The 15,827-nt window shown below is 59.0% G+C and overlaps 1 protein-coding gene across 14 annotated transcripts in view; it reads right to left on the bottom strand.

Moving 5' to 3' along the window:
- Positions 1 to 15,827, bottom strand: part of R3HDM2 (R3H domain containing 2) — a 105,897-nt gene that overhangs the window by 9,801 nt on the left and 80,269 nt on the right. For 8 of the 14 annotated variants that reach the window (XM_074935495.1, XM_074935497.1, XM_074935496.1 and 5 more), the window contains 7 exons: positions 15,370 to 15,401; positions 15,216 to 15,269; positions 12,013 to 12,233; positions 9,518 to 9,678; positions 4,557 to 4,646; positions 3,267 to 3,509; positions 1,206 to 1,332 (listed from right to left, as the gene is read on the bottom strand). In XM_074935495.1, the coding sequence (XP_074791596.1) occupies positions 1,206 to 1,332; positions 3,267 to 3,509; positions 4,557 to 4,646; positions 9,518 to 9,678; positions 12,013 to 12,233; positions 15,216 to 15,269; positions 15,370 to 15,401 (928 nt within the window). The remainder of the gene's footprint in view (positions 1 to 1,205; positions 1,333 to 3,266; positions 3,510 to 4,556; positions 4,647 to 9,517; positions 9,679 to 12,012; positions 12,234 to 15,215; positions 15,270 to 15,369; positions 15,402 to 15,827) is intronic. The other 6 variants (XM_074935500.1, XM_074935499.1, XM_074935502.1 and 3 more) reach the window with 3 other exon arrangements.

Below are 15,827 nucleotides of genomic sequence, written 5' to 3' on the forward strand. Positions count from 1 at the left end.
CAGCAGCCGGGAAGGCTCTGCAGCGAGGAGGCCGCTCGACCAGGACGGACCCCTATGACAGGCACTACAGCAGGTCTACCCCGACCCCAGGGAAAGTTCCAACCCCCCCACCGCCCCGGTCAGTATCTCTCGCTGTTCTCTAGCCTTTTCCATCAGCGCACTTTACAGAGGGAGTCAGTATGATTCTCCCTATTCGACAGATGGGGAAACTGAGGCACAGGGAGGGGCTGCAACTTGCCCACAGACACCCAGCTGGTCAGTGACGGAGCTGGGAATAGAACCCAGGGCTCCTGACTCCCAAGTCCAGTGCTCTTCCCACTAGGTCACACCATCTCTTCCAGTTGGTTTATGCCTGGAAGCAGGAAAGGTTTGAAAAGCTCTTGCCCTCCGTGATATCTTGCGGCAGAGAGTCCCGCAGGCTGGATGGAAAAGCTCCAGCTATAAAAATTCAGCCAGTTTTAAGTGTTCTTCTTATGCATTAACAAACGGGGCTTAAAGTTCTTTCCTGCACTCTGGTGGAAAGGTTAAATGCCAGCGGGGGTGGGAGCGGGGAGACGGGGACACAAGGCTTCTGGGCTGAGACAGAGGGTGGAAACTCCTCCTGGTTTCATAGCCTTAAAGGCCAGATGGGACCATTAGCTCGCCCGTCTGACCTCCTGCATAGCTCACCCTGGACTCCTGTCAAAGCCAAAGCATTTAGTCAGACTAATGCATTTCAGCCCCCAGGAAACTAAGCTGTGAGCCCCAGGTTAAGAACAGGGGAGACCCAGGTACCACCGATGCCTGAGGCCTTGGACATCACAGGGAACTGGATGGGTGAGACTTGCCAAGAAATCCCAGCAGAGCGCACCCACACAGCCGGAACCGCCCCCAGCCCACTCCCCCTGCCACTCCGAGCTGGGGGGGAAATCCCTCCCCCACCCCAAATCTGGCTGGCGGGGGGACCCTGAGGGTGTGAACAAAGCCCGCCGGCCTGGCAGCGAGAAAGAGGATTTGCCTGACGCCGTCTCTAAGCCAGAGAAACATTTTGGAGCAAGTTACGAGTAACTGCAGCTGGTGGGCAAATAGACAAGGCCTGGGGGGCACAAGCCCTGCACACAGACTATTAACCTGTCATCGGGTGGGAGCAGGTCCAAAAAAGGGCAGATCGCCGCAGACCCCTCCCGCCGCCCAGCCCTGGCCGGCACCCTGCCCGAGCCCCTTACCAGGCTGCTGTGCAGGCTGTGGGAGCTGCTGACTGCGCTGGGGGCTGAAGGCCACCGGGTGACTGAGAGGTCTGTATTGCTGGCTGGAGTTCGGATACTGCCCGGGCGGGTAGTAGGAAACCTGAATCTAGCAGAACAAAGAAAGTCTGTGGAGAAATCGAGCCGCTCCGAGCAACGGGTGAGAAAACGGAGCCCCAGACCTTCTGCCCTCCCCAGACCAGCCAGGACTCACGCTGGGGCTGCTGCGAGAGAGGAACGAGCCCCCGCCCTGCGAGCTCACAAAGCCGCCCCTGCAGGGCCAGGAACCAGAGCCGGGGCAGCAGCCTGTGGGTGTGTGATGGGCATTGGGGGGTGTCCTTGGATTCATGCCAGCACAGCAGGGGAAGGGCAGGGGGACACGGTGACGTAGCAGTCCAGGTTCAGGAGGTCCCAACTCCCACCCACGCCGGGCCCCAATGACAGCACTGTGGGGCCGTGGGGGAACCCTACCGACGTGAGGACAAGCTGCAGGATCGGGGCCTTACACGGTTTTTTTATAGATCCCTAGAGCTTAAGGCTAGACAAGACTGTTAGAGCATCAGTGTATAGATCCCAGGCCAGTGCGTCACTCAGTTACCCTGTGCAACGTGTTCGACTAAAGCATCTTCCAGCCAGGCTGGATTTGGAGCCATCCAGAATGGGAGACCCGACTGCTCCCCTTGGACATCATTTCCAAGAGTTCATCACCCGCCCTGCTAACCAGCGGGGCCTTTCTACCAACCGGAACGGGGCTGGTTTCACCTTCCAGCCGCCGGTTCGCGTTCCACCTTCCTCCGCTAGGTTCAAGAGCCCAGCAGTACCTGGGATTTTCTCTGACCTGGACACAGGGATCCCGTCAGCGCCCCCTCAGATTGCAGCCATCTCTGGGGGCGATATACTGCACAGCACCAAGCTGGGCAAGAGTGTAGGACAGGAAGTGAAGGAGAATCTCCTTCCCAATGGACGCTGACCAGTGTGTTTTCTTATGCTCCACCCCAACGTCTCTTGTCTTTCATGGGCTAGTCCCACCGCCCGATAACAGAGGCCCTGGGACTTCCCCGAAAGAATTCCTGGTTGAACTACGGCTGTTCTCGTAGAAAAACAATTCATGGATCTTGATTTAAAACCGCCAGTGCCAGAGAACCCACCACAGCCCTCGGCCACTTGTCCCGATGGTTCACTCTCATCACTGGTCAAAATGTCCTATTTCCAGTCTGAATGTGCCTAGCTTCAACTTCCAGCTGCTGGGTCATGTTAGAACTAGATACAAGAGCCCGTCACCAAATTTTTGTTGTCCATGCAAGTACCCGCAGACCTATCTTTAGGGCTTGGCCTATACTCGAAAGTCTGACTGGTTATGGTGCAGTTAGAATTCGCCAGGCAAACACTTTTATTCGGGAGTAAAAGTGGGGGTTTTCCTTAACCCGCTTCCCAAGGGGCAACTAAGCCCAGAAAAGGCCCCTCATATTCTGGAGTAAGGCTGGGTCTATGCTTGAAGGTTTTGCCGGCAGAGCTATCCTGGCAAAGCCCGCCACGTGTGGACGCAGCGGATAGCGGCAGAACTGAGCTTTATAGCGATAGGGCTTATTCCAGCCCCGTGAATGAAATTAGCGATAGTGGCAAAAGCGGGTTTTGCGGGTATAACTGGGTCTACACTGGGGCTTTGCTGGTTAGGAACCACCCCTCATCCCAGCCCTGACCAACCGCAGTGCAGACCTGGCCCGAGAACATCCCCCTGGCCACATTCAGACCGTAATTCCTACTGGTCTAGCCTTCCCGTGCAGACAAGCCCCATGACACCAAGCACGGTGGGGCAGGGACTGTCTCTTTCTGGGGTGTCTGCAGCGCTGATCCACGACTCAGGTCCCTCTGTGTCACTGCAAAACCCCTGGTAGCCAGCGCAAAGGGTGCAGGCTGAGTTCTGTGGACTAGATGCTCCATTCCCAGGGGCTGCCCCCCCTTCACCCCAACACTTGGCACTGGCCTCCCTCATGGCTTGTCTTGCCCGAGGCCACCCACACTGTCCCAGCCCCTGTTGCTTACTTGCTGGGGAGGCTGCAGGTAGCCCTGGGGCTGCAGGACTTGCTGAGCGGGAGCCGTGTGTCCCGAGGTGGAGTAGCTGGAGGAAGGGATGGGCTGTCCCGGGGACGTCATGATGAATCCCGTCTGCTGAGGATGCTGGGAGATGAGGGGCGGCTGGAACATGGCTGAGGACGGGTCCGGAGCTTCCGTGGAGCCCTGACGGCTGAGGCTGATCTGTCCAAAGGGGGAGCTGAGCTCATCGGCCTGTGGGCGGAGGGAGAAGGAGAACAGAGCATGGGCACCGGTGTCTCTGGGTCATGCCAACAGCGAGGACGAGAAGCTTTTACCCCCCACCACTCAGAGCTGCCTCCGGAGAAGCCCACAGTCGTGAGCATGGCGCTTGGGCAGATCACGTTCGCAAGGTCAGGAACCTGCCTTCGGGGCTGGAAGCAAGGAGCCTGTGGGTCTGTGGCAGGGGTTGGGAGGATGGAGTCACTAAATAAAGAGTGATGCGGTCCCCTTGTGCCCCAGCCCAGCTGGGGAGCATGCTGGGCCAGCCAGCCTTTGCCCCCAAGTTCTTACGGCCTCGGGTCCTGCTCTAAAGTGCGGACTCCTCCCGGGATTTTGCCCTGGCAGTCACAGCCCACTCCAGGCTCATGTAGCACACTGCAGAGCCACCGGGCAGCCTGCAATCCTGCAACCAAAGCTGTTCCCAGCTGAGCACCTGCAAAGACCATCAGGGACAGGACCGGAGTGAGTGGAGGGAGGCGACCGGGCACGGGTCTGATGCTCCTTGTGCAGTCAGTCAGTAGCTTAATAGGCAGCTCCTGCTGGCTGCTTTGGGAATCCGGACATCAGGCGTTTGCAAAATGACCCCCAAATGCTGGTGCAGCCCCTCCGTCCTCTTTCCCTTGCTGTCAGCTCGAGCCCCGTCTGCTCACTGCTGCGTAAGGGAACGCAGTCCCCCACTCCTAGCACGCCCTGCGGGATAGCTCCAGGGGATGAATGGGCCACAGCACAACCACCGAAGGTCGGGGGTCCCGGGGCCAAAGCACCGGGTGATGGGACACGGGGTGAGCATGCTCAGTCCGGCGCCGGCTGGGAGTCCACACCTGCTTCTCAAGGTGGGTTTAACACAAGCCACCGGGGCTACTACCTGCACCCCCACAGCAGCCCTGCCCCTCCGCCCACCTGCCCTGGCGCTAGCCCCCACCCGGAGAGTCGGGCCCTGCAGAACAGCCCGGGTTAGCAAAGCTCGCACAACACAGACACGGCACACACGGGACAGACACGGGCGAGAACGGGTTATACCATGTTGTACTGCTGGGGCGGAGACACGGGCAGGAGGACCTGGGGACAGGAGCTGGCAGAGTACTGAACAGGCTGCAGAGCTGGGACCGGCTGAGACCAGCGGAGAAGGGGAGAGAAGAGAGAGGTTCGGGGGGAGGAGTGGAGAGAAAGAAGGAAGGGCAAGGTTAGTCATCCAAGCTCATTCCAGACACACAGAGGCGCGAGGAGGAGGACGGGGCTGCAGAGGTCAGAGAGCAGGCTGCTCTGGGGAGCTGGGGAAGCCTGTCTCTGTGGGGGGCTGGAAGGGGGTAGGGGGAAGAGGAACCGGGGGTGGGGGAGCTCTCACCCCCTCACACAAACGCTGACACTTTCTGCTCCTTCAGAAACTCCTTCCCCACGCAGGCACCTTTGCTGGGCGCAGAGGGACAGAGATCCCGCACTCCTCTCATGCCACCCCTGGGGTTCCCCCCCACTGCCCCCCACCCCCATTTTAGCCTTTCAGGGACTGTTCAGCTGCCTGACGGCTCTTGGACTTGGGCAGATTTTTCTCATCACTGACCGCACTGTAGTTTAACACTGCTAACTCCACATGATCCAACCTGCCATGAGATCAGCTACAAACCCATGAGAATTGAAACCCCGGGAAGTGCTGTGTTCTTCCCGTTCACCTCCTGGTTCCAAGCTTTTCAGGGCCAAGATTCTCCTGTAATCACAGGACTCCAGGAGCTGAGGCTTTAGCTGAGACATGCGACGACATGGCAACACTGCACCTCCAAAGCCTTCGCCAACATCCCGTGGCTCAGGCCCAAACTCCCACCAGATCTCGGACAAAGCAACGGGGAAATCAACCACCACTGGAGAGAACTGGCCATTTGGGGGGGGGGGGGCAGGGCTGGAGCAGGGCTCCCCCCAGCTTTTGGGGCAGCTGGAGCAATTCAGCACCCCAAGGCCCCTGCCATTCCAAGCCACATCTGCTGCCTTCCATTCAGTTGTGCCATGGAACTCGGACAGCTCTGAACCCCTGCCTGGCACCATGTCACCCCTGGTGAGTTATAGCTGCCCGGGGGGGTGTGTGGAAGCGGTGGGTGAAGTTGCCCTGCTTGGCCTCTGTGGTTCTGCTGAGCTGCTTTCTCAAGGGATTCTCGCTGGGGGGTTAACGCCCACCCCCCAACCCGCGGACAAACTCTCCCTGCAAGCCTTGGATCGGGGCAAGGTCAGGCGGGGAGCCAGCCACGCAACACGCAGACAGTCTCCACCCTTGTCTACACCAAGGGGTTTCATTCGCACCCAGTTCTGGCAGGCGAACTGTCCGGAGGATGCTGTAGGCACGGACTGCATACACACTGTCAACTGTTTTCTGATTCAATCCGGATCAGCCCGTCTACATGGCTAGGACTGTGTGTGGAGTAAGCGCATGGCATTCTGGGTGGGTATCCCACGGTACTTTGCTTCGTTGCGGAGCGCTGTGCCTTATGGGATATGGAGGGAAAGTCAGATGGAAGGGACTGGAGCTCCGGGATCTGGGGTGAAGGCAAACGGCTCTGGGCGTGTTACGCTGGGGCCCAGTAACGGGCCCTGGTCGGGGCCTCTCGTCACGGCCCCCAGCACCGCGTGTTGTGCTGATGCCAGTTTGCTCAGCACCCCAGATCTTCGATTCACAGACTCTAAGGTCGGAAGGGACCATCCTGATCAGCTAGTCTGGCCTCCCTCACATTGCAGGCCACAGAACCTCGCCCACCCACTCCTGTAACAGCCCCTAGCCTCTGGCTGAGCCACTGACGTCCTCAGATCATGGTACAGAGAATCCACCACCGACACTAGTTTAAACCTGCAAGTGACCCATGCCCCACGCTGAAGAGGAAGGTGAAACCCCCCCAGGGTCTCTGCCACCCTGACCTGGGGGGAAATTCCTTCCCAACCCCAAATACAGCCACCAATTAGACCCTAAGCATGTGGGCAAGACCCAGCAGACAGACTCCCGGGAAAGAATTCTCTGTCGTAACTCAGAGCCCTCCGCAGTCACAGATCGGCTACATACCATCGTAGGCAGTCCCATCACACCATCCCCTCCATAGACTAACCAAGCTCAGGCTGGAAGCCGGTTAGGGTTTCTGACCCCACTGCTCCCCTGGGAAGGCTGTTCCAGAGGGTCACTCCGCTGACGGTTAGAAACCTTCCCCATATTTCAAGCCTATGTTTGTTGCTGGCCAGTTTCTATCCATTTGTTCTGGTCTTACAAGTCGGGCCCTCCTGCCGCTCCCCAGTGCACGCGGTCCACTGGCTCTTCAGAAATTAGCAAGTTCCCAACCCACCTAGGGGCAGAGAGGCCTCGAGGAGCTGGGGCTGGGGGCGGGGCTGTACTAGATGGAAGACAAGGAGTCTCCAATGGTCAACCCTGGTGTTCACAGGACCCTTCCACGCCCTCAAACCTACCACCAGTCTCATTGCTTGGGAGCCCCTTCTGTCTCCAGCTGCCCCCCGGGCTACCCCGTCTGCCCCTTCCCCCGGGCAGCTCCCTGGCAGCCCTGGGGACAAAGGCTGGTGGTGACGCACTTTAGCTCGTTGCTGTGGCTGCAGGGAACTGGAGCTGACACAGCGAGGGAGGAGCACAGAGGTCACTGGGGAGCTGATTTTTAGCTGGGTGGAAAGGCAAACATGGAGCTTCCCACAATCCCCTGCAACAAAACCTTGGGACTTGGTCCCAAGAGAGGTTACAATTCCCACAAGACTTCCTGCCGCTGAGCAGACACCAACAAGCTTTCCGATCAGCGCCAGTCCCCCGGGGGAGCTGCACCAGCACAGACGACGTGTCGCGTGGCCTGTGTCCGGCCATTCCTCTGAGCCGATCCACACGCCGGGGGCCCACCAAGTCCAGCGTGTGGCACTGAACCCATTCTGAGGCCCCGCAATGGTCCCCTTGCTCCTTTGGGGAACCTGCTACGGGGAGAGCGGGAAAGGGGACATTGAGAAAACTCCACGTAGAGAAACACAGCTTTGGAAGCGATCCACAGAGAACTCAGAACAGAGCGGAGTGAGACATTCCGATCAGCAAGCGGGAGCGAAAGCCGGCACCATATGCAGGCAGCAATGCAGAGCTCCCTGGCCAGCGGCTGGGACCGGCTGCCACCACAGCCACTGACCCTCACCTCGTCATTTAGGGGCGGCGGGTGGCCAACGAACTACAGCGAGAGGCAGCTGCGGAGACACGGTTCCCGCAGACTCCGAGAATGGAGCCGTGTCAGGAGGAACATCAAACGTGGGTGCTTTCTAAAGGGCCCTGGGTCCACATCCGGCCCTCCAGGCTGGTGGAGCATCCCCTGGGCTTGACCCGGGACAAGGATGATGGGGAGATGAACCTGGGCCTTTTAAAACACGGGAGACCAAACTCCAGCCCCAGGGCTCAATCCCAGGCCTCCTGCTCCCTCTGACTGCAGCTGGGAGACAAAGCTAACCGGCTGCAGGATTGCAGGGCGGGAGAATTCAGACAAGCAGCAGCCCAAAGGGCTGCAGGTCCGAGCACGCAGGGGAACAAGGAGCTGGCATGAGGCTTTGTTTTCATGTCAGTTTACAGGCAGGCCAGATGCAAGTTGCCAAGGCAGCCCTCTGCATCACGAAGCTCAAGCAACACGGCCTACTCAGGCCATCAGCTGAGCATCGGTGGGATTCTCAGAGGAGGGGGTATGGACCTGCCCAGAGCTCCAGGGCATTCCTGCTTCCCCTGAGCCACAGGAACGAGGATCCAGGCAATGCCATGTGCCCTACAGAGGCACAGACAGGTGGCAGTGTGGGCAGGCTGGGCATGGCGCAGCCTTTGCTGGTGTTTGCACAGAAGTGTTTGCTTAGAGGTGACAAGACAAGCGGCCTGGCCTGAGGTCAGACAACAGCTGCTGGGTTCCTTGATCCCACCGCCAGGCTGCTCAACCCTGCCAATCTCAGACCCCGTCCTCAGGAGGGGTAAGCACCAGGCTGGTGCCACCCAGAGCACGGCTGTCTGGGGCTCCAAAGGAAGGAAACGCTCAAGCTAAGAAGGGAAAATTTCACCCGGGGACCTTCCAGCTCCCACTCCACGGCAGGGGAATGGCTCTGGAGTCTGCGTCTTCAGATGGAGAGCTTTCAGAGAGCCAGAGCAGAGCACAGGCCAGAGAGCCAGGAGCCCCCGGGTGGAATCCTGGCTCCCAACACTGACTCTGTGGCCTGCGGCAAGGCGCTCTACCCCTCTGCCTCGGCTACCCGCTCTAGGCTTCCTGGGGCAGACGGAGGGCTGGTGGCTCTGGCGGCACTTTGCAGATACACAGCTCAGGACACCAGCTCCACTTACCCTCTTCGGGTGACTTCTGCAGGTGTGACCCATGACTCACGGGGAAGTCACGGTGACAGAGCAACACAGCGAGGTCTGGGGGCGCAGCTACGCCAGGAGGGCAGAGCCCTACATCTGCACCCAGCGTCCAGCTAGAGCAGCTGGCATGGGCAGGCAGGGCAACGGGCATGGGATTGCTGCTGGGCAGCGCAGCCCACAAACACTCTGCAGTGAGCCCTCTGGCTCCAGGGCACGCTGGGAAATCACAGCCCTGCCCAAAGAACCGGAATGCACACGCCGTCTCCCTCCTGAGGAGCCTATGGGCGTTGGGGGCCTGACTTACTGAAAGGCAATAGGATTTGGGCACCTAAGCCCCTTTAGAAGTCGAACTCGAGGGCCTGATCCGGGGGCCGAACCAGCGGTGCGGGCTGCCTTTTCCCGCAGGCGCCCCGTTAGCCGACGCTTTGCACAGCACCAAGCTAAGACGCAGCGAGGCAACCGCAACCGTGCGGGTGGCAGGGAAGGGGGAAGGGAGGGTCCCCGCCGAAATCTCTGCAACCAGGAGGCTGAGGCCAACCTGCTGCCAACAAAGCCCGATTCTCAGCCTCTGGAGCTGGGAGCGCGAACGCTATGGCACTTCCGGAGCCGGCAGGAGGGAGCCTGAGGACGCAGAGCTGTGACTCACCGGGGAGATCAGGTGATTGCTCATCGCCGGCTGTTGCTGGGGAGTGGGTGGGAGTGCTTGGTGCTGCTGCGGCTGCTGCTGCACAGGGCATGGCAAGAAGCTCCCTCGGCCAGGCTGGGACGAGGCGACTTGGCTGCATGCTTCCGGGGCTAGTGACAGACCTTGAATGGAGAGACAAGAGGCAGTGTCGGTACCTGGGAGATGGACCCATGAGCTGGGCTGGCCCGGCTCCCCGTCCGCTTCCCCGGGCTCATTCATCTGTGTAAAGACATTTGCGTCTGCCTGCCCAATGGAAAGCTTCCGCTCTGGGAGCTGCACTGGGACCAACGTGCTCCTAGGTCACAGCAGGTGAGGAGCTGGTGCCGCTCTTCGGAGGGGTCTCGGGGTTCTCGGCAGCCATCGAGGTGGCAGGTTGCTTGCTCTAACGCATCACTAGCGGCTCGGTGGGAAAGCCAGGAGGGCTACTAACCCCGCACTGCCCCTCTCCCTGCCGGCACTGCAAGCAGGAGGTGCGACACGTAGGCATGCCTGAGCTAGCTTTCATCACGCTAGCTCGCTACCACTAGCAGCCCCGGCTAGCCACGCAAGTGCAACCCTGACCGCGTCCTCGGGCCGACGGCCCGTGCTGTGGCGGTTTTACGTACGGCTGGCGCAGCGCTGCAGTCACACCTCTGGAGTGCAGGGTAGGCGCACCCAGCGCCCGCCCTCATGGCTTTCTGCAGTGCTCAGATGCTGCACTGATGACTTACGTTAAAAATGGTGCTTTCCTGGCCCCCTTTGGTCTGTTCGCTAACTCGGCTAACTGCAGCTTGGCTGGGATCTCGCATTCCAGGGGTGTGAAGTGCTTGACACGCTTGGGGGAGCTAATGCGAATATTTTGCTCTGCCTGGCACCAGAATCTGGTTCAATTCCCCAGCTCTCCTGCTCCTACCGGGTGCAAAACCATGCCCAGAGCAAGGAGCGAGGTCTTGCACCATGCGCCTGCTGCATAGCTAGGGGAAGGAGCCAGGGTAAACAGGAGCAGGAGAGCTGGGGAATTGAACCAGATTCTGGTGCCAGGCAGAGCAAAATATTCGCATTAGACTCCCAGGTCTCCACAGCCCAGCACAAAGTGGTTCCTATAGAAAAAGCGGCAATTTGATGAGTCGTAAATCTGCAGAATAATTGCCTAACCCCTGCATGGGCCTAGCACGCCCGCTTGTTTGTCAATAGCAGGTTTGGAGAACGTTGGTTTCTTTAATTGCAGGTTACCTTTTTTCTGAGCAAAAAGAAAAGGTACTTTCAATTGGTTAGCCAACGTATGAAGTCTGAATCCAAATCAGACCATGTACCCAAGAGATAGCCGCGGGAAAGAGTACGCACAGCTCCCTGCAATCAGAAATAGCGAGAACAGGTCCTCTGCCGTGCAGCTAATTACATACTTGGGGCCGTATTTTCAAAAGAGCTCAGCTCCCACCATTTGAAAAATCTAGCCCCGGTTGTGGGTGTTGGGCATGTGAAAATCTAGCCCCAAACTCTTAAGAAAACCTGGCCTCACAATGGGATGTGCCCAGCCCTAGAGTTACAAGGTAAAAGCTCTGTTGTAAGAGCCAGTCTATGCTCTGAAATAACACCCGGCAGATTCGAAGGTCAGTTCTTTACTCCTTCACTGGATCAGGTTGTTGCGATGAAGCCAAACGATGTAAAACCCCACTAACCTAACCTAACTAATGAATCTAAGCTCATCTAGGAGTTTCTCAGCACAGCACGGTGAAGGCCGCTCTTTGGAGGGAGTGTTAGAGCGAAGGGGGAAGCAGGATTTCATTCTCCTCTGGCTAAGATTTTTGTCAGTTGACATGTGGCTACCCAGCCATCACCATTGCGTTCAAGTGACGATGGAACCGTAGGTGTTCTCCCCTGAAAACACCTGAGGACACCTCGAAATTCAGCACACGGCTTTTTCTGCCTGTGACGTACGGCTGGTCTCCCGAACAAGGAACCAGTCTGAGCGCTAGTAACGCCCCCCGAAATGCCCTTAACCGGCATTCTCCCTGGGCCAGGGACCAGTGTCAGTTCTGGCCTGGTCACCAAGGCGTGGGGGTTGAAATCCGTTATGGTGCGTCTGAAACTCTAGCCTGCGTTTAGTGGTGCTCTAAGAATTGGCAGCATCTGACCCTGCTCTTAGGCTAAGTCTGACGAGATCAGCTAATTATTGGCTCCTTCCCCCTGAGAGCAAGAAAAGGGCAGGACTGTTTGTCTTGCCTGGGCAAAGTCCCCTTCCAGCAGCGAGAGCCCACGGACCGGGAGGAATGGGTGCAAGGAGCTGCAAGCCCATAGGATGGGAGCGTGGCACTGCAGGGAACGCACACGTTGCTGGGCCAGGAGGTCACCAGTTCCAGTCCCCCCAGAGTGACATGTTAGATAGGGCCCCCAGTGTCTGGTAGCTACCCAGAGATACACGAGCCCCCCCGAGCTCGCAATTGCATGACACCGGAATCACCGGCTCTGCGCGGTACCTGGCCTGGCCGTCCTGCTGACGCTGCTCCCGATGCTGTCCCCTCGCGTGAGGATGGAGATGCCGCTGAAGCTGCTGGCTTTGGTGACTGGCGGGCGCAGGTTGCGGATGGAGCTGTCAGAGTCTGTGCTGCTCCAGGGCCGGGGCTCCAGCGACTTCAGCTCGCTCTCTGTGCTGCTCTGACGGCTGCCCGAGGCCCGGTTCAGAGCGTCCCGGTTCCCCCTGCAGAGACCACAGTGGTTACACGGTCTCTCCCAGCAGAGGGGAGTACACGAACGAGAGCGAGTGGCAGCAGGGAGCTCTGGAGCCCAGCACGCCGGCACCAGACACGCCCGCATGAAGGGAAATGGGGCTGCGGGAGTCCCCGGGGCTTTCCCAATGGCCTCGCTCGCACGGCTGCATGGGAACGAACATCCTGAAGCCCGCAGATCCGCTGAGAAGCCGCCCCGAGAGCAGCACTGGGCTGGCTCTGGCCAGAGATCCATGCACCTGGCTGACCCCCACCCCACACCAAGAGCTGAAGGGGACATCTACACTGCAGCTGGGGGCGAGCCTCCCTGCCCGGGCAGACGGACTCCTGCTGGCGCACTGAAAAGAGCTGAGTGGATGTGGCACTGGTGGAGGCTCGGGCTGGCCACCCAAGTTCAAGCCCATGCAGCTCCCTGGGTCTGAGCTCGGGTGGCCAGCCCGAGCCTCTGCTGGTGCTGTTCCGTCCACACCGCTATTTGTAGCGTGCTCCCAGCTGACAGGGGACGGGGCCAGATTCCCCCCAGGGTGGGGGCTGGATGTTAGGAGGGTGCCATGGCAGAGGAAGCCCATTAAACGGTGGCAGGTGTAACTTAGTGCAGCATGAGTGGCTTGCTCTGCCCAGTGCCAGGCGCGCTAGTGGGCTTCAGTGGGACCAATGCCCAGCCCTCCCGCCCCCACAGAAAGGGTCACCGTGAACGTGTGGGGCAGCAGAACCAGAAACAATCCCTGGGGAATTGTCACAAACGCCATCCAGCCAGAGAGAGAGGCTTTGGGGGCTCACCCCGACGCACAATCAGAGCTGAACTAATGGGCATCACCTTGGCCTCTGGGCTGGGAGCCCGGACCCAAGATGCAAAGAGGGAGAGTTGTGCAAAACCAGGAGGGCGTGAATGGGTGCCATGAGGCCATGCCGCGGGAGGGGCGGGGCTTTCGTTGAGTTTTGTGACCCGTTAGAACACCGGCTCCAGCTGAGCGGGACACCCCCCCGAGCTGCAGCTGCTCCCCACGCTGGTGTTTTGGCAATGCAGGCTCCAGAGCAGAGCCCGCCTCCTCTTCCCCGCTCCCAGCCGTGGGGCGATAATATATATTGCACACGACCCACTGGTCCGAGTGGGAGCTCGATGTCTACGCAGAGAGGGCGGACTGGTGAAGCCGCAGCACCTTGGAGGACAGTGGGGGCAAATAACCAGCTAAGCAAAGCAGACGTAGCCTCTGGAAGCCACACCCGGTGCCCTCCGCGGCCCTCGCTTGGCCGACAGCCGGGGAACTGGAGTGTTGCTTTGCTTCTAACGGCTGAGTATCGTGCTGGTGGGAGGCAGAACTGTCCCATTACAGCAAGGGCCGGGGTCGGATGTGCGTCCAACACCCCCACTCTCCTAACGGCATCCCTCCCATCCCATTCGGGACAGGGGAACCCTTTCGGAGCTACGGAGGAGGGAGTTGAGTCTCCATTCAATCCTCTGTCGCAATGCCCCACCCCCGGCCGATTCCTTTGGCCGGCTGAGAACACCTGCCAGCCATCCCAGACCTGCCCCCGATGACGTCCAGGTGGTATAGGTCCCACATTCTCCCTTGCTAACACCCTGAGCAATTCCGCAGCGCCCACATCCAAACCCTGCCACACAGCAACTGCCCGGCAGTGCCGTCTCAAGCCGCGCCCTGAGCTAGTCTCACTACCTAGCGCTCCAAGGGCATTCGTTAGCGCCGAGCTCTTCGCAGCGAATCCTGTTCTTTAACAGCCCGAAGAGAACGTTCTGTAACGGCCGCGGGGCTCGTTGGAACCTTGCACATTAAGGAGCAGGGGGACTTGCCGCTGCCCTGCTGCTCCAGCCCCGCCCCCTCCCCGAATGCCACTGCCCTGGTGGTGGTGTCGGAAAGCCGAGATTACAGGAAACACAACGTGGGAGGGATAAAGATTAATCCCAAGCAGCTGTTCGGCTTCTCGCCATTGGCTTTTTTGAGCCTGCTGCAAGCGCAGCAGCCCGAGATGCCACCACGGCGTCGCATGATGCGTGGGCTCAGCTTCTGTGCCCAAGGGGCCCTGAGGTCTGGTGGAGGGGAGTGAGCGAGACAGAGCCGGGCACTGAACCACCATGCGCCGGGTCAGTCCAGCTCCCCGCAGACAAGGGCCATGGCCTGCGGGACTGAGGACGTAGGCCCCAAAGACCATAGGCCCTTCTGAAACTTTGTAACCCCCTCTCTGAAAAGCCCCCACTGCAAGCAGGACTCACACCTGCAGCCTCCCAGGGGCAGGGAGCGGGTGCGAATGGGCCATGCAGACTCAGCTGTTGCCTAGAGACCCCCTCCTGCCACCCTCCGGCTGCTGGGGGAAACGTAGCTCTGTGTTTGCCTAGGCCAGCAGCTCCCAAATGTTCCTGGTTCACTTACCACCTTCAAAAACGGGGAACGGTGCACCAAGCGCTCACAGCCCTGGCCTAGCCTGTCTGCTCTGCAGGTGCAGAGAGCCCTTAGGGCTCTTAATCTGGCCCCTTTCATCAGACGGAACCGTCCGTCCGTTGAAAGAAATCAACCGAAAATGGGGCTGAAGTGGATTCCCCGGGCTCCCTGCAGCAACGCCTGGGGAACGTGTACCGCCAGGGCTCAGCCGTCCAACCACCCCCACGAGGACGAAACATGGATACATGTGTGATGAGATGTGACTTTGATCACTGTTTAGACAGCTGGGGTTTATCACCCTGAGAACGCAGGTGGGGCCGCGTGGCTCCTGAAGTGTTATGATCCTGTGAGCCTTTCGCCACCCCTCCTTCCCCCATGACCCTTCAGCCCTCGTTTGGAATGAATCAGCAAATACGACTCTGCAGCCATTTAGTTTGGGAGACAAAAAAAAACCAACGGATGTTGCAAAAGATACGACTCAAAGGACTCCACAAGCAGCCATGCATGGGGCGAGCTCACTCTGCGGAACAACGTACGCAAGAAACCACACAGAGGTACCTAAAAATCTGCCTCCTTTTGTGAGAGCTAGAAGAAAAGCCTTCCTTGGAGAGTCTGTTGGTTAACATCAGAGAAAAGCATGGTTACAGGGTTACCGTAGCCTCCCCTGAGAAAGCGACAGGTGTGGCCGTGAAGCATGCTGGATGGTACTAACCTGCTGTCGTTCAGATATCCGTTCTGACCGGTCTAGTGGCAGGGTGGAGACGAGGAGCGGGAAAGAAAAGGGGAAATAACTGATAAGGCAGCAGTCTTGGCACATTGCAAACAAAGGAGCGTCTGAACGCGGAGTGGGCTAGACGGGGCTGGGCTCGGGACGGGACTGCCCTTATTCCAGGCCCATCACCAGAGCATCAGGTACCTTTTCTAGCTCCTTCCTCCCCACGATGTCCCAGCACTTCACAGATCTTAGCCCACAACTCTCCCCAGTGCTAGAGTGTGCTGGTCTATAAAGTAGCTCACGCAGCATGGAGAGAAGAAAGGACTTGCTCACCGTCACACACGGAAGAGAACCCAGGAGTCCTGATGACTCCCTGGCCCTGCTCCAACCACTAGGCAATGCAGCAGTGCTTTCATAGTTCCCACATTCCCTAGCACGTAGTGGCTCACACCCGG

This window comes from Natator depressus, chromosome 20 (genome assembly GCF_965152275.1).
Source record: "Natator depressus isolate rNatDep1 chromosome 20, rNatDep2.hap1, whole genome shotgun sequence".
Taxonomy (NCBI): Eukaryota; Metazoa; Chordata; order Testudines; family Cheloniidae; genus Natator; species Natator depressus.